We start from the raw sequence: 18,651 nt of genomic DNA on the forward strand, positions 1-18,651 counted from the left end.
CCAGATGTTAGCAAACGATGCCTCCTACTGGCCAAACAGTGGAACTGCCAGATCCCCGACAGTTCACTAACGGCTCATATGCATGAGGCCACATTTTCCACATTTTCCTGAAGCTTAAGGCGCCTCTGATACCAAACACAATGAGCCAGCGAGATGGTCTGGGGCTGGTTTGATGGATTCAGGGTGAGTGACGTGTGTGGAATCAGAAGCATCCTGAACCAAGACGGATCTGGTATTTGGCCATGGGAGACCTCAGAACTATCTTAGAAAGAACTCGATGGTATGCTTGAAAAAAGAGTTCACTGACCCCCTTCAGTCCATTATACACCAGTTTACATGATGTTCAGTGAGCATCAGACACTCTCTGTGCCTCATTAATGTTACAAGTCTGCCCAGATTTAAACAAACTCCTTTTTTATAACTAAACATTAGGTTTTAGAGATAATTTGCCCAAATCCCAAAAGACAAACAAGCACATTAGCCTGTATCTGTGTGGGAATACCAGCTTAAGAGTCCTCTGTCATGTCATGTTCTATGATGATAGTCAGAGGTGACCTCTGACCCCTGGAAAAGATGACCTCATTCAACAGAGCCTAACACCCTGCAGCTCCACGTGAGCACCAGAGAGCAAGAGTGTTAATATTTGTTGTTGTCAGATACACTCAGACTTTAACAAAAGGTTACTAATTGAATTCCCAGCACATTGTAAAAGTATGAGTTCTGTGGACTGTCGAGGCTGTGGGCAGCAACATGTGCTTGTCTGAGTGTTTCATGCTGCAAACAGCAGTGAAAACCTCCAAAACTTCGCTGAAACCGCGGCACCAAGTCAAACATGTGTATATGCCGTAAGTAGCCTCAGCATTCAGTGAAAATGCTTTTGTGGAAACTCTTGACCTTATGGCCTCACTTCAAAGTGTCCTCCCATCTGCTCTGCAACAGCTTTGACATTTTTAATAAGGAACCTGTAAAACTGAGCTGGTTTATTGACAGTTGCTGAGCTGCTCAGCATTAACCGCCTAAAAGAATTTTAGCATCTGAAAATGCCGCATAGGCATGGAAAGCCCACCTCTGAAAACCTGGGAAGCTTATCAGGTCACACCAGGGACACTGATAAACCATCACTGTTCTGGGTCAGTTGCAGAGGGATATTTTATTAAATGGGCTGTTGCCCATAATCTTTTCCTTGGTTTGGGATTCGAGATGGTGACACTCCAAACTTTCTCTGATATTCAGATAGATAAAAAATATAATATAAATTCAATATGCTTCGATATAGTCAAGAAAAAGCACATGGCCCGTACGGGGATCGAACCCGCGACCTTGGCGTTATTAGCACCACGCTCTAACCAACTGAGCTAACCGGCCACGTGACTGGGGGTACAACACTTTACATTACAACCTGTTGCGACAACATCAATACAGTGAGAGATACAGACACACACACATAAAAATATGACAGACAGAGACACACGACTTAAACATGCAAACAGCTGGTGAGGTAAATAATGAGCACTGGGAATGTTCATGAGACGCACACACACACACACACACACACAGAGGGGGAGTAAATGTATTGCATTTGAACATTCTGAGAAATGAAGCAGACACACCTTCTAAAAAGCTCTGGGGGGACAATAAGTGAAGCTTTATCTGATCTGGGTTCTCCGGTTACCCAGCTATAGACTAAATATAGGCTCAGACTGGCCCTGATGACAGACCCCGGGTCAGTTACTGTTCACACTCCTGCCCAGTGGTCCTGGCATCTCGGCGGCCGCAACACGTGCTGCTATAGAAAAACACCGTCTATACATAGATTTAAAGGGATGAGTCTTGATGTGTAGAAAATCTGTAATATTTGAATGAAAGCAAGTCGGTCTGGTGAGGAGGGACTTTTTACAAGGCAGCAACATTCCATTTATACAATAAAAAGGGCATTTGCAGCCGTCAGGCTTTAACTGAGAGTGTGTGTATTTTATTAGAATGAATAGATATAACCTTCCACTATTGTTCCATCAGGGGTTAAAAGGCTCCTTTTTCTCCTTAAATTACTGGATATTAAAAGGGAACAAGAGCCAAACAGAAGCCAATAATCAACCATGAATGGAAGCAGTCTGTGCTGTAAACAACAACACAAGACTGAATAAGAAACAACTATATATTTATTCAGCAGTCAAAACAAGAAGTGGACAGTCATAAAGAGTGAATCCATATGTTGATGCATACGTGCTGAATATCCTGAAAACCACTCAGCTGATGACCGAAGGGTGCTGGAGGGAGAGGAGGGGGGACAGACACCGATGGGAAAGGCATTCCTGAGCCGGCGGAAGGCTTCCAGCCACATGTGGAGAAACTTGTGAATTCAAACTCTTCTTCTTGTATCGTCGCACAGAAATGTGTTTGAATTACTTTATCAGAATTCTAACAAGTTTTGGATAATTGCCTCTTTATTTATACATCTAAGAACTGAAAAGTTCTCAAAAGCGGCTCTATTCCTCTTCCACATGTTCCACCTCCTTCCAAACATCAGATATTTCAGCTGGGCTGCAGGAACAAAAGAACACGAACCAAGTGCGTCGATAAGAACTGACGAGGGAACTTATTGGGTGGATTTAACTCGGCAGCAGCGGGGGGAGAGCGAGTCGAACATAGAGAGGACCATGGCTGCCGCTCTGCTTTAACTTTATGGGCAGGGGGGGGGGGTCCCTGCTGGACGTGGGAAAAGGGTCTGTCCAAATTTCAGGCTACACAAAAAGACAAGGGGATGCGGCCGCGGTGGGTTGTCAGTTCTCGAGGAAAGCCACGTAGTCAGTGAGTCTGGCCAACTGCTGCTCATTTGGAACCAATGAGACTGGGGGAGGATCTGTGGAGAGAGGAGGAGAAGCTGAGTCAGAGGGGGATTCCTCAGCGTGCCAAGCACCATCTATCTCCCCGCGTCCCCCCAGATGGAGCTGGGTGGTTTACAAGCCCACGTGTTCGCCTTTTAACCCCTGACTTCTGCCCTCGCCAGAAGTCACAAAAAGGCTTTTTGGAAAACCAAATCTTTTATTTTTGCAATCCTCCAAAACTGTTTGAAGCAGCACTGATGTGTGAAGTAAATGACAAATAAAGGGAAATTGTTCTTTCAACGTTCACGGGAGGCCAGAAAATGTCAAAGATGGGTTTTTGCTAGTTTTGCTGCAGCTATTTTCTCTCTCTACATCAATCACATTTATCCAATGAGTTGGATCAACAGATCAGTAAATGTCTCCTTGGAATTGAGGACATGATAGAAGTCCAACACAAATAACCACACGAGGAATGAAAAGGATGAAGAAGACTTGGAGGGAGTTTTAACATTTCAAATGATTTGAGTCTTTTATCTCTGCTGGAGTGAAATGGCTCCTAAATCACGACTCTCCACATTTAGCTTCATCCACTTAAGACAGAGAGGTGGAGGCCGGAATTCCAAATATTTCACAGCACGACACTGCCACCTACCGGGCTTTTTGGGCATAACCATCCTGGTAGCAGGGTCTGCTTGCCAGCCTTGGCTCACAACACCTTTGGGGGAAAGAAAAGAAAAAACAGGGGGGGTGAGTCCCCCTACAACAGTAAAGAGAGGGACATTAACTCTATTACAGCCTGTGGAAACATCCATACCTTTAACTGCCTCCTCCACTGAGTAGCCCACAAAAGCAGCAAAGTCTTCTGCGGAGATGGACGTGTACGCCTGAGCGACCAGACTGTACGCTCGTTGCCGCGTGCTCTCTGTGAATACCAACAACAGGGGTGCGTTCGTGCGTTGAGTGGGTTTGTTCGTTATCACAAGGAAACGTCGCAACAAACCAGCATTATTAGCAGTCGCTGACGAACATTCTTTGGATAATCCCTTCTTGGTTTTGGTTCAGGCTCCTCTCGTAATGCTCCAATTGAGCGTTCGGGTGAGCAGTAAAACACAAATCTGTTCGACCGTCAGATGTTACATCTTGAGGAGGCTACAGTGACAGCTTTGCCCCATGATGTGGACAACCTCCAAACAAAAGCGGTGGATTTCTCTGATTCTTTCTGCTGTATGGCGAATGGCGTGATGGACGGAGACCGGTCCCTTCACAGGCCGCCCCGTTTATCAGCAGACGCCACCTTTGGCTTCCATAACGTCACGGCTGCTCTAAATATCCGACCTGCCTTGGAACGGAGGAGATAACTTCAAGTGTACGAGGTGATTCCAGCAGCACGTATCTGCTGCCGCCGCGGCCTCTATCACAGAGAGGCCGCAGGGGTTGTGGCCTTGCCTGTTTTATAGCCTAGCAACGCGTAGTGTGTACCAACACGGTCTGTTGGAGCAGCTAGCAGCAGTAACAATAACAAGTGGGATGAGGCGAGACAGCTGTGAGGAAGGCCAGAGATTTGTCCAGAACCTTCTCCCGCCCGCTCCTCCAAACAGCCTCCTGTTGTCTCAAATGAGGTGAAAGAAACTAGAACCTGAAAGACTGTCAAAACAGCCATTTTTTGTTTGTCAGTTGTGCTTTAACCACGTTTGAAAGATAGAATCATGTTGTGATGTCTGATGAAATATTGTTTCACCATGAAGTCAGATTGTTTTCCCACACTTGTGGGTGGAAAAGTCCCATCAGTTAAATGGGAACTCTTATCTCAGATCATAAATCTGCTCTTTTGTGACGGAACAACCGTCTAGAACTGGAATGTTCAGGAAATGAAATGAGGTCTCTGAGCAGACGTTCCAAATAGTACCAACCAGGTCACCACAGGGGGCTTTTTTGTAACCCGGTCCTCAAAGCACACGTGTATTTTTACCTCTGGCCCCTCGACCGTTAAGCACTGACTCATGTGGCAGCTGGACTGGCCTTTCTTAGTCTGCCCTCCTGACGCTCTGGGGCTGGGTGGGAGCTGCTGAGCAAGAGGTCCGTGAGGTTTATGGCAGAGAAACAGGACCTGGCCCGTCCTGACAATCTATTCAAGGGTCGCTATCATTTCTCCCCCTCTCACCTCTTAAATATAGCCCCAAGTTTTCACCAGCAAAGGCAAAGCAGACAGGGCATGGCAAGGACTTTTATTTTTAAATGCAGCATATTGCCAAGTAAGAGCAGCCCTGGCCTGAGGGAAGGGGGTCTAAAAACTGAACTGCGACTTAAATAAAATTCTGTTTCTTCCTTTTGTTTGGCAGTGAAGCGACTGGCTGTTTAACATCATGCAGTTTTATTCCACATTCCATTATAGAGGGTTGGTGCCTACAGGAACTGATCACGGATCCATCACAAACTTAAACAGTGACTCCAAAGCTTCTCAGATGTTACATACAAGAAAAAGGATCAATCTTCGGTCTGTATTTACATCTATCAACAGAAATTGTCCATTCAAATTGATCAGAAGTACAAAAGTATAAAAAAAAGTTAAGAAAATAACACTGAAATATTGCACTGAAAAGATTCAAGCCCTTTGAGCTCATCAACAACCGATTTCTTCATTTCTTTCTCTGCATCAGACCCTCCCTGTCGTCACCGCATGTACCAAAGACTAACGAAAAACAACCTATTTTTTTTTCCACAGTCCATATTCAATTATTCTTCTTCTTCTTCTTCTTCTTCCTCCTCCTCCTCCTCTTCCTCTTCTTCTTCTGCATCCTCAAATTCATCGTCAGTGACTCCAAAGTCCATTTTGGCCAGGACAGCTTCCACGTGCTCTGTTGACACGGTGAAATGGTCCATCTTCTCAAACCCAGGCTCTGGCCTGTCCTGTCCCATGGAGGACTTGGCTGCGTCTTTGGTTTGCGTGATGATGTTCTTGGAGGCCACCAAGAATTCCGCAGCGCCGCCTTGCTCCAGCGCCCTCACAGCCGTGTCCGTGAGCTCTGTACTGGCCTGCAGTCGCTCGCCGTAACGCTTGGCCAGCTCCCGGAGGGACGCCACCTTCTGATCTTGCTCTTTGCCGATCTGGTCCAGGAGAAAGGCCTTGCGCTCTTCGAGGACAGCGTACAACAGGTCAAAGCGTTCAGAGAGCCCTTGCTTAGCATTCTGGGCGTTGTCCTGAACCGCACGGCAGGCGTCCTCCATCTGGTTGAGCAGGGCCTGGAGGCGCCCGTTGCTGGCTACCAGGGTGTCGATGGCGTTGCTCAGCTCAGCCTTCTGGTTCTCGTAAACGGTCATTAAAGTTGCAACCTCGCAGTCTTTATGCTGGCCAAAGACTTTGCAGAGCGAGCAGGTGGGGACCTGGCAGGTCACGCAGTAGATGTTGATCTTCTCCCCTTCGTGCTCCTGGCACATGGGCTCGTTCGATTCTTTAGTCTTCAGGCTGGTTTCTGTGTTGCCGCCGCCGCCGCCGCCGCTGAGTTCTTGCTGCTGCTTGTAAATATCGATAATATTTTCCACCAACAGGTTGCGCTGGAGGCCGTGCACACCGTGGCGGTCAAGAACGACCTCAAATCGGCAGGTAGGACAACGGAAGACGCCGCCAGAAAAGCGGTACGGGTTGCGGGAGTCGTAGAGGTCGCTGGCACAACTGCGGCACAGGTTGTGCTGGCAGGGCAGGATGACCACAGGCTTGGTGAACATGTCCAGACAGATGGGGCAGCTCAGCTGCTTCTCCAGGCTATCCATGGGGCTCGGTGGCCGAACCATCGATCCTGTCCTCTGAACGTCCATCCTGCAAAGGTTTTCGTCTACAGTCAGACTGCTGACCTGACTAACTCTCACGAAAGAAAACTGTCCCCCTCCTGTGGTGTTGTCCTCGCTATGTCCTGCCTCATGTGCGGACGACTAATCTGGCTCAGCTTTAGCCGCTCTCTCCTTTATAGCAGCCCCTCACAGCTGGTGTCATCTGATCCGCTCCACCAACCAGAGCACACATTCTTGCTTGCTTGCTGCCTTGGGACCTTTTCAAAGAAATGCACCCCCCCCACCCCTGCATGTGTCACATGTCCCAGTGGGCACTTTGTATCCTCTTGGCAAGGTCAGAAACGGTGGACTGTGCTGAGAACACCAGGGTCCATGTGACATGACTCAGGAGCCTCTGCTGGGGGGCACAGCCAGGTCTAAATGGTAAACATGTTGATGTCAACAGTGCACGAGTCCTGCGCAGTTTCGGTCATTTAGACGCTCCGATTTATTGTTTTTGCCACCATGTTTATGTTCCATGTTCCATCCAGGTGATTAAATTTAATTCCATTAAATTCACCACTTCACAGCCCCAACCGAGACGTCATCAGCAGTTATTGCGCAACTGTCTTATGACACCATCCACATCAGCAGCTCGAGGACATCAACACAAGGTACCGAGAACACGCAGGAGAAGCTATTCTTACGCTCTTACAACACAGACAGCCAAACCTCTGAGCACGAGGGAAATCATTTCATGTCAACAAAACAACCAAATCGATCCTAAATTCCATAAAACATAACATGCCTGCACGTGCACTTCCCTATGAGTGAATAATATAATAAAATTGATGGAAATTCATGCTAGGAAAGCACAATGAAACATTATCTTTCCTCGTAATGGTTGTTTGACAAACTGATAGATGGAGAAATCGATACGATTAGATGTTTACCTCGAAGGGCTTCCACGACTGGAAGAATATTCTCCGACCACTGGAAGGCTGCAATCGCTGTGTAGATTCCTGGAAAGTCGCGCTGCCAAATCCGCTGGCCGACAGCCCAAATAGCCGTTAATTCAGGGTTTGCCTGCACATAAACATTGAAGCATTTGATTTCCTAGATACAACCAGAGGGGCCCCGAATCAGTGACTCCTGTAAACTGTGGACATTAACACAAGCCCCCCCCCCCCCCCCCCCGTCAGGCCCCTGGGTGTGAACTACGAGCTTCTAAAAACTATTAAAAACAACCACATTAGGAGGTTTGAAAATAAAAATTAATAACTGACATGGACAAAAGTCCTATTTCATGTAGATAAAAGATATATATGTCAATTAGAAGAAATATGGTGGGCTATTTATCATTTAGAGGTGTATGGGTGAGTAAACCTTTTGCTTACCGACTTTATTGCCTGTGGGGTCCGTTTCCACAGATATCTGGCATTATTCCTGTTTGACAAAACACCACAACATTACAATGACTTGGGGATTTTTCTCTTTATTTCCTGAAGGCTTTTGTCTCTAAATTAAGCCGGTGCTGCGCCTCACTTTCAGGAGGCCAAACACCAACTGCGAAGGGTTCCGATCCCAGCTGCAGTTTGCGTGGAGTCAACTCACATGTCATTATGAAGGAAATAGAGAGACAGCAGCTGAGCGTAGACCTGAGGAGTGGCGATGCCCCCTGGAGCCTGTTCACATGAATGACATAAGGAAATGCATCCAAAGAAAACTTAACGTATAACGTGACAAATCTTATCGACTAATTATTATCTAGAACATTTCACTGTAGTCTCCTCATTCAATACCACAAAGCGTAACATAGAGAAACAGTTTACAGCGGTTATCGAATTCTTGTAACATCTGTATATTTACGAACAAGGTCTTTCCCGAGTTTGAGATCAATATTACACGTTCAGATGCAGAAAATAAATAAATAAACGGGAGTAACTATGAATGTAATGATGAGTTGCGTTAGCTAGCTCAGCTATCTGCTGTGCGCTAACAGCAACAAGAGTAGGAATGACGATACAGTTTGATTGCCTACTGTATTTACATGGTATTCGTTGATCTACGAGTTGATTCAAAGCACACCTCAAGCAAAAATTATCTAAAATAGAGTTTTCTCGGAGAAATTGAAACAACTTGTCTGCTTAGCCCTGGTGCTAGCCTACCTTCAGGTAACTGTCACAAACAAATCTGTCAAAGGGGGACAGCAGGGATTGACATTTACTACAGCACGAAAGGGAATATGCATTCTGGCATCCAATGCTTACCTCCAGCTCTTGAGTTTCACATTGGTCTAATAACTTATCAAAATTTTCCTCCATCATCACAGCACTAGGCATGATGATGCCCAGCTGCTGCACCGGAAGCTTCTTCTTCGGTATAATTACGTCAGAGCAACGACACACTGGGCGCATCACTGCCCTCTATTGGATGGAGTGCAAATAACCACCAGATAAGATTTGAGCCAGTAAAAAACGTAAAAACTAAGTGTTTTGGTGTTTTTTCTTTCTTTCTTTGAGTACGTTATTATTATGATTGAGGGTTTATCCCATGGGAACCTTTCTTCAGCTCAATGTCAGTCTCCCAGCTGAGTTTCTGGGGTGGCTGTTGATAAGTGATAAAAGTACTTCAAACAGAAAAACAATTCTGTTAAATGATTCACTAATTTGTTTTGAATTAAACACACTTTAACACTTTAAGCCTGGAGAGATGACGTCTGCAAAACTTTTTCCACCCTCACCTTGAGTCTGAAACTTTCTTTTTTTCTATTATTTTTTATTTCTCTTGAGAGCCACATTCGGCATCTCTGTGAATTCCTGCCTTAAATTCACTAATGATCCTCCACTGCCAGCCAATTCCCTCTTCTGTATTTTGATCCCTTTTTATCTCCCGTTGTCTTTGACGTGTATTTTTCCTCCAATGAAGAACTGATCGAGCACAGCAGGCAGATTGGTTGTGCTCCCACCATTGTGACATTTTAAAATTACTACTATTTTTTCCTTTCTGCAGTTGTTATAGAGGAAGTGTCTGCATTCTCATTTTATCCTCCTGACATTTTCAACCATCTGTCCGTGACAGCATTAAGCGTTAAAGTCAATGTGGGGGCTCTTATTTTGCTTTGTAGCTTGAGAACATCATTTGAATTTAGTGAAGTTACACCTGCTGTTTGATGCTTCTTTTGAATTAATTTTCTGATTTCATCATTTAAACATTCTGACTCAAAAGATCAAAGGGAGCCATTTCTAACTATAAAAACTTTTTTTTATGCTCAACTCAGTATATTTTATTCCCAGATTTGAAATGTTGCAGATTTGAAATGCTGCAGAAAAGTGATGCAGCAGATTTAGCAGCGGGGGGTACATCTGCTGTTCACATGGGGGATTGTCTAAAAAACCAGTCAGCAATAAAATAAAGTCAAGTGGCAATAAATAAAAAATGTCTTGAAACAATGCCTAAGCCATGATTAAAGTATAAAAAATATATTTCTATTATTGGTATCAATAACTAATTTATATCATATGTTGGACACTTTAAATCATAAGATGATTCAACATTTATGAATAACTAAATATTATTATAGAAGTCTCTCTATATGTTCGACTAATAAAAGATCTGTTGATGTATATCCATGACTATATATCTATACCTTTATATGTATGTACAGTATATATATATATATATATATATATATATATATATATATATAGAGAGAGAGAGAGAGAGAGAGAGAGAGAGAGAGAGAGGGAGGGAGAGAGAGAGAGAGGGTGTATTACATTGTCATGTCTATAAATTTTTATTGTGTAATTGAGAGATTTGCTTTTCATCAACATTCCAGTTAATTTCGGGGTTCATCCGTAAACCTGCAGTAACCAAAGTCACCGCTTGTTGGCAGCATTGTTCAGATTTGCTGTCTCAGGAGGTTCCGCTGTCCAGAGCTGGGAGCGAGGTTATTTTTAACTCACAACACAAAGATCTGAAGGCTGAATGTGCAAAATGTGAAGAACTGAGCAGCAACATCATCCATTTCCTCATTTTGCTTTGCTTTTATCTTCAGCTAAGAAATTCATGGCGCTTATTTTCCACGCTGCACCCACCACGTCCACGTCTCTGGACACATCCTCCATATTAAAAGAACTTCAGGCCTGAGCTTCTGTTATTTTCTCTGGTAGAGGATCAGAGAAATGCAAAGTGTTAATACACAAACAGAAATCCTCTGACATATGAATAAATCACAATAACACAGGGAATATATCGGAACATGTTTCCTCTCACTGGATTTTAAAGCTGTAAAACTGAAGCGCAGTCTTGAGCAGAGAGTTAATCAGTATTAGGGAGGCTTTTGTGGATGTTCTATGGCAAGGTAGATAGAAAGATAACAGAATAAATAATAATAAGCTGTATTAGTAATATGCTAATGTTGTTTACTCAGCTTTATTCTGCAGTTGTGGTGAGTCTCAGGGTTTAGCTTCACCGTCTGCATCAGTGGAATTAATAAACATTCACAGTGATCCTCTTGTTTATATCAAATATTCCCTCCTCAGCTGATCCCTGCAGGGATCTCTGGATCTGCGTGTGTGTGTGTGTGTGTGTGTGTGTGTGTGTGCGTGTGCTGGGGAGTGAGTTTGTTGGGTGAGATCAGCTAATAGATTGTGCTCTTTTCCACCTGTGTAAACTGTGTTGTTTCTGTGTTGTTGATCTTTGAACCTTTGAATGAGTGGAGTGCTTCAGTAAGTGAGTCGGCGCTGCCTCGCTCAGCCTCACATTACAGCAAGTAAGTAAACGCTGGAGAGTTTGGTTCTTCCCGCAGTCATTCTGCTTCCTCTGGCCGCTATTAGAGGAGCTAATGGTTTCATAACACACAAAATCAAGTGCAATGTTTTCCTGAAACACTGGGAATATGAAGGGAAACGATACTGAATGACTCTAAGAGACCACTTCATTCACACCCTCTTCTAACTGGCAGCAGTTGGGAATGATGTTATTCAAACTTGAGGGGCTACTCCAGGAACCTTCTTCGAGGTCGCGTTCGATCCACCAACATTAGCAGGTCAGCCTGCGAGCATCTTAGTGATGATGAGGATGATGAACCTTCATCCACAGCAGCAAAGCTCCACCCACAGCTAGATATTGTTCAGAGGAACCTTCATCCCACTTTAGCCACTCTAAGAATCCTGGATGAGTTCCTCAGGCTGAGGAGGTCACCACTGGAGGTTTGGAGCTCATCCAACAGACACTTCTTTTCATGGAGAAGTTCTTGTCTTTGGAAAACATCTGTGATTATTACTGAGCTTCTGACTCAAGTGAAGAGTGTTTGGACCAAATACTTGTGTGTTTAGTGGCAACTCTTATGTGGCCACAAAAAGAGAAGAGTCAGTCTAGCGGCAGAACAGCTGCTCATTCCAGTCGCGTCCGCTTCCTGTTCTTCACTCGATTTCGGATCTGGACAGGACTCAAGGACACTTTTGCTGATTGTTCATCTGTCACCATATTAATAATGCACAACTTTAAACCCCTTTTCCCCAACGAATATTGTCCATGAATGGCTTCCACCTCTTGACCTTCTCACCCAGATAGCAGGCTGTGATCGTTGCCAGTATCATCGATTCCTCCATTCGCCTCGGCCCTCCTCTCTGCCCCCTCCGAGTCCTTCAATGGTAACATCGCCGCATAAATCATTCATTCTCAGTGCTCCTGGCCGGGAACAAACCAGCTCTCATGTTTAAAACAAAGCCACTCATTTGTTCCAATAATGGAGTGGGCTTCATCACTTTTGCATCCTGTGTAGAGGCCATCCCAGTCCTGCTCTTCCTCCTCATGCTGCTGCTGCTGCTCCCTGTAGATGGTTCAAGGCTTCGGCTCCATCTGTTCTCAGTCTTCGCCATCTTCTCAGGCACACTGGAGGGGGATAAACAAAGGTGGGCTGATTCACCAAACAGCTGAGGGAAATGGTTTGTTTTGCTTTTGTTGGTCCACGCTAGCGCTTTGCTCACCACCGCTGCAGCAGGAACATCTTCACAGGCCTTCATTTGAGCCCAAAACAGCTGCCAAAAACAGTCTGAGTGTGTGTGTGTGTGTGTGTGTGTGTGTGTGTGTGTGTGTGTGTGTTGGAAGAGAATTGCTAGAATCGCAAAGGCAGACACATTTTATAGGAATCAGTTTAATTTTTAATTTGCAGTCTTTGGACTCGGACGATGATGATCCAGATCCATTTTTAAGGATTGCTGGAGCAGCCCGCCGTCCTCCGACTGCCGTTTCACGGTTGATTCCTCTCTTTTTCTCTTCCCGGCAGCAGGTTGGACGGCGTCTCCTTCAGGTCTCTTATTCTACCTGACAGCGTGGTGTAGATGTCAGTCACGTGTGCTGCGCTGTTGTTGGCGGTGTCAGAGGAAAACAATTACAATCATAGCTTTGGACTACTTCCAACACAGAGCTGCCACAAATCCTCGACAGGATGATTGCAGTGTTGGTTCGACTGTGCTGCAGCTTCTGAAACACCCCTGGAGTCACGTTGAGGCACGAGCACGGCGGCGCCGCCGAAGTCTCCGTGTGATCCCGAGAAACATCTGACAAACCCGGGCTGCTTCCGGAATGATGATGAGGTTTTGCTGTAATTGAACAGAGAAAACTAACGGAGCCATTTTGGATCTCGCAACCCCGGTAACTACAGGAGCACGTCCTGATCTTCTCTCTCATCATCACCATCATCATCATCTTTACGCTGAGTGTGGGGTTCAAACTCCAGCCGATAGAATTAAAATGATCAGCATGTGAAGAATCGAGGACGGGCGTCTGTGTGTTCGGTCTAGAATACGAAGGGATCTCCCACCGCGGTGTAACTGGACGGGGAGGACGAAGACGATTAAAACACAGGTTTAAACACAGGTGGAAGCTATGAGGGTGAGTGAAGCTTCACATGGGCAGGAAGCAAAGCAGCCTGAAATGACCCCAAAAGCTGGTTTTCAAACTCAAACAAGAAATGTTTCCAGGACGAGAAAACCCGATGAACAATTCACAGGTGAGGCTATAAAACATCCCTTACAGACAGAAACGACGGATTAAAGTGAGTCTGCTCCTCTGAGGCTCCACAGGCAGCACCGTTTGGGGCTACCGGGCCGCTTCACGTGTCCCCGGTGGACGACTTCTGGCAGCTGGACGGCTGGCATTGAGGACAGTGTTTCCACCAGCCATCCAGATCATCCCGAGCTCAGAGAGGATTTGCAACTGACCCAAATTCTGCAGCAGCAGCAGCACAGTAAACAGCAGCTCTGATCTATTTCACACGGATACTGTTTCATTCCTGGAAGTGGTTTTGGCACGGTTCATCTCAGCGAGGACATGAATTATTTCATTAGTGCTGCTGACAGCAAATGTGTATTTTTAGCAGCCTTTGAAATGTGATTTGACCAAACTCTCCGGAGAATTTTGTGGGAACAAGAAACAATTAAACATTTCAATATTGACCAAAGAAAGGGGGTGAGGGCAGGAGCCCTGTGCTGACATCATCAGTGGACGTCTAAATCTGTGTGTGAGAGACCGCAGCTTCTGCTCCAGCTGTTTGATTTGCTACGCTGCAGTGGCGGAGGAGACACAAGCTGCCAATGGAAATCAAAACCCATCTCCATCAATCTGCTCATTACAGTCTGTGGGCTCTGTGTTAGCGGCCGCGGCTATCGATGACAATCTGGCAGAGTGCATCAATAATTCAGAGTCTTATCTGCACTCATCTGGAGCTGCAGATAAACAGAGCGGCGGGGGAGCACTTGTGGAAATTGTATATGCTCACTGAAGTTGGCTTCAAAAATAGAACTGACAGCAGGCAAAACTATGTAATTAGTTTCTCAGGGCAACAAGTGGATTAAATGGTTCTGTAACACGCCAACACTATTTCTTCCTTTTCCTCATGTGACTTTTATAAAGACAAAGACTTGAACAGCCTCTCTGGACCTTTAGCTCACGGGCTGGGGCGCCAAAACTGCCCAGACAGGGAAACATCTTCACCTTTAGGGTCACTGTTTGATCTTCTGGACTTAAACCTCTTTGGTGATATGTCAGCAAGGATCCTGGTTGGGCAACGTAGGTGGTGGTGGCGTTCAGCGAAGCATAAACCTTCATCGACGTTTTGACCAGCGCATCAGCGCTCAGAATGGTTTCCAGAAAGCGTGTAGTTATTTTTATTTCTGGGATAATTTTGAGAACCTCTCTGAAGCTGGAAGACGTCCTATTTTTACCCTGCAGAGGTTGTCTTCACAGGGGATGATGAACCTTCTCGGATGAGGGGCTCTGTGACATGTTGTCAGTGACGGTGGAGAAGAAGAGACGTTTGCTTTCTCTCCCCTCCCACCTGCACACGATGCATTTTTATTGCCTGTTTATTACTTTCCTCTGTCACCAAAACTTCTTGACGTCTCCTCTCTTGACCCTCGTCAGCGCTGTTTTGATTACGTGCCAGTGATGCTGAGCCTGATTAACGACCTGACTAATTTAGTCTGATGTGCAGTTTAAAAGTAAGTTGATCAGGTATATTGCAAATGGAAAAATGGAAGGCAGAATGATTCTGTTGGATCTGTTGTGTCTGTTCCAGCCTGTTATCAGCGTTGGGTTTTGTCTGCACACAGTGAAACTTACTAACAGGGAAGAGGAACTTGCCTAAAATAGCACCAATGCTAAACATTAGCACCACATAAATTCTCCCTCTGCAGGTGTGTCTGGCTAATTTACTGAGAGGATTTGCTGCCAGGATGTGGAAAAAGAAGTGGGAAACAGACAGAGCTCCAAAAACAACTGCAGCTGCAGGGAAGACTGGGAAGAATCAGGAATTTCAAGCAGCAGAAATCATTGATGTCAAAACTAACGCCTGAGTGCATGACAGGTGAAATAAGAATAATTATTGTTCTTACTGATTTGTATTATTCCAGCCACAGCACGTTTTACCAGAGATGTATTACAAATTGAGTTTTTATTTGCCTGAATGTGATTTTTTTCACAATACATGGCACCAAAACCTGCCCAGGTAGCATCCTATATGCACGACCCACATGCAGCCCGGCTGTCAGGGACCAGATGAGAACCCAAGAGCAACACCAGAGTTCGGTTGAACACAGTTTTATTTACAGGAACAGAAGGCAGACAGGACTCACAGGGGGCGGGCAGGACCGACTCATCGGGGACAGGCAGGGTCAAGTCCAGGCAAAAGGCAAGCAGCAAAACACTGGAGAGTCATGAGAATCACAGGACAATCTGGCAGGGAGGCAGCGTAACTCCGGGAACTAAAAAGGGGGCTCGTTACGGTGCTGATTCGCCACAGGTGCGCGGGGCAAACTAGGACTCAGGCGGGGTTGCCCACAGCTGTGACTCTGGCAGCTGATCAGTGTGCAGGAGAGGGAAAAGGATCCTTCTCTTCACCCAGAATCATGTCCTCTAATGATTTTCAGATCAATTTTGCTTTTATTGCACTTTTAACTGCTAAAACATTTATTTTTTGTGTGTGTTATGTGTTTTGCTTGTTTAATACTGGATATTCATGAACTAAATCCTGGTCTCGCTTCCATTTTTTACTGAATGTATTTAAAATTTAAACATGGATTTGCAACCACCTCTGGCCAGGGGATTAGTATGCATCCTGCCTCAGTTTCACCAGCCACCAGCCTGTTTCAAAGACGGCACCAGGAGTTTTCATTACAGTTAATTGCTCCTTTTGTGGATTTGCAAAGTCCTGAAAGCAAAGTTATTACATAACATAAAAGATTAAATACACTAATTAAAAGCCGAAAAAAACTCTTCTTCTTGTGTCAAACTGTATTATCAACAGAGCCAGAAATGAGGCCCAGATGTTGCAGCACAGTTTTACGTGTCTCTGGAAGTTTTTGTTGCTTTCTTTTTGCCTGTAAAAGCTCTACAGAGGCCAACATTATCTGCACAATCTCAAAGTTTCTCTTGAGCTGAAAGTCTCAAGCTCCACTTGCACAAAGAGCAGCGAGGAGTAAAATCAAAGCTCCTCCAGTGACGAGGCTCCTTGAGACTCCAGAGAAGCCTTTTCTCCTTTAAAACTCATGATTTTTCATCACCACATGTTTCACTGTAAGCCCAAATCTTTTGTATCCCATTTGCATGTGTGCGCTGGGATGTAAAGGTCAAACGGTGATCCTGACTCAGCTGTTTGAGCTGCAGCCTGTTGCCTGTTGACATATGGAGACAATGACGTGTCTGCATGCTGGCAGCTCCGCCGCGTTACCGAAGTCTGGCCAGTGGGAACATAGTTTGTAGATGTTTAAACTCTTTATTGCTTCTTTGCCCTTTTTATGTGGGTTTTATTTGTTATTCTCAAACTTGTGCTGCTCAAGTTTAACTAAACCAGCCCAGCAGATGGTTCCTGGCCGAGGACACCATCAGTTACCCAGATAAACGAACCAGGTTTCTTCATCCAAGCTTCTCACTTCATATTTGGTCATTTATAGGAGTTTTAACAAGCGTCATATTTTCCGTTATAAGAAGGCTAATGTGCAGGATCCACCATGACATCCAGAGACAAACATGCACTCTCTCCCGGGACACTGAGTATGCAGGCTAGCTAACGACAGTAAACCGTATAAACAGTAGAAAGGCACCACTTAAACTGATGTAGAAGCCAATGAAAAAGGGAGTTTTCTGCGGGGATTTAAAGGTCAGTTGAGACGGAGCTGATCTGTGCTGATCTGAGATGGATTTAAAGGACAAATATAGACAGTCATTTCTCCTAAAGCCGTCAAGCAAGAACAGGATGTGAACAAAGTGAATTCCAGGATGATACAAAGCAAGAAAATCCGATTTTATGTAAAGCAGTCCCACGCACACAAAAGCCTTGAATAATTTTTTATTTTTTTTGCTTTGGATATAAAATGTTCAATTAACCGTCTGGGCAGCTTGAATCAGGAGTTGAGCAGAAAAGAAATGTTTCATAAAGGATTTTTATATTGTTCTCCAAATGATTGCCGAAGCACCACAAAGCTGCTTTACCTCATCAATGAAGCACAAACTGTTTAAAGGTTTGGATGTGTGAATTTTGGTTTGATATTTTACAGAGGACAGTAATTAACATCAATGAGGGAAGCCGCTGCGGTCCAAAGTATTATTTCATTACATTGTTATCGTCACTGAACATGGGTTCTACAGAGCAGCCATTGTGGCTTGATTCCAGTTATCAATATGAAATTAAAACTGGGTTTAATGTCTTCCCAGAGGGGGGAATTCCTCCATTTTCACACAGCCATCATCACGTGTCCTCAGCCGTACATTTAATAAGGTGGAAAACTTCTAGGTCAAAGAGCTTTAACATTAATGGGGCTCTCTGTAGAACACGCGATAGAGGCTCAGCTCTCAATTCATCATAGATGTCTTACTGTAAGGGTTTTCCCTCCATGGATTTACTTTGCTTCCCTCTATTTTCTCTGTAATTATGAAAAAGTCTTAAATAGAGCTCCTCATTAATCATTTTCTGTCTGACAAGCACCCATATTGTACAGAAGAGTGCATCAGGGTCCCAAATGCTGCAGAGAATCTGCAGAAAAGAGATAATATGACCCCCGCCCCGCTGCAAGGTTGTTTTCAAGGTTAAAGTTGTCACTGCACAGAAAAAACTGAATGCACTCAGTTGTCATGTTGTAACCCCCCACCCCTGAACCTGATTACAACAAAGGCTCAGCCTTGCACCGCTGAGTAACGCTGCTCAGTGCTGCCGCTCTTTACATCTCTGCAAATGAGAAATAATGGCATTAATGAGCCACTTCCTGAGAAACACATCAGGGCTGCAGGACCTTTACTCTCTAGGTCCTCTTCAAGGAGGAGGACCTCAAATTCCCAGGCTTTCCTGCCCGCCCTTGGCCCTGTACCATCACCGCAGCGTCTCTTTAGAGACCTCTGTCTCATTTATAATTAATGGGTGCCACAGGAAAAGGCGAGGAAAGACGCCTCAGGAGAACAGCAGGAAAACCGGCCTGAAGAGTTGCATGGTGAAACAGAATGGTAATGCGAGAAAGGTAGAAGAAGAGAATTGGATCATGGTGCTGCATTGGATCAGCTCTGA

At 45.0% G+C, this 18,651-nt stretch overlaps 1 protein-coding gene, 1 non-coding gene and 1 pseudogene across 3 annotated transcripts; all 3 read right to left on the minus strand.

The window, feature by feature from the left end:
- Positions 1-1,291: 1,291 nt before the first annotated feature.
- On the minus strand, positions 1,292-1,365 carry trnai-aau (transfer RNA isoleucine (anticodon AAU)). Its single transcript has one exon. It is a non-coding gene; the product is annotated as a tRNA-Ile (tRNA).
- A 731-nt stretch (positions 1,366-2,096) lies between these two features.
- Positions 2,097-9,002, minus strand: LOC101067223 (COP9 signalosome complex subunit 8). Its single transcript, XM_003962142.3, has 7 exons — positions 8,861-9,002; positions 8,205-8,275; positions 7,988-8,036; positions 7,544-7,676; positions 3,640-3,747; positions 3,478-3,540; positions 2,097-2,860 (listed from the first exon to the last, which is right to left on the minus strand). The coding sequence occupies exons 1-7, from the start codon at positions 8,930-8,932 to the stop codon at positions 2,781-2,783; spliced, it is 576 nt and encodes a 191-aa protein (XP_003962191.2). The 5' UTR covers positions 8,933-9,002; the 3' UTR covers positions 2,097-2,780.
- Positions 5,037-6,785, minus strand: LOC115250281 (E3 ubiquitin-protein ligase TRIM63 pseudogene; annotated as a pseudogene). Its single transcript, XR_003888861.1, has one exon. The product of XR_003888861.1 is annotated as an E3 ubiquitin-protein ligase TRIM63 pseudogene (transcript).
- Positions 9,003-18,651: the final 9,649 nt, after the last annotated feature.

This window comes from Takifugu rubripes, chromosome 1 (genome assembly GCF_901000725.2).
Source record: "Takifugu rubripes chromosome 1, fTakRub1.2, whole genome shotgun sequence".
NCBI classification, from domain to species: domain Eukaryota; kingdom Metazoa; phylum Chordata; class Actinopteri; order Tetraodontiformes; family Tetraodontidae; genus Takifugu; species Takifugu rubripes.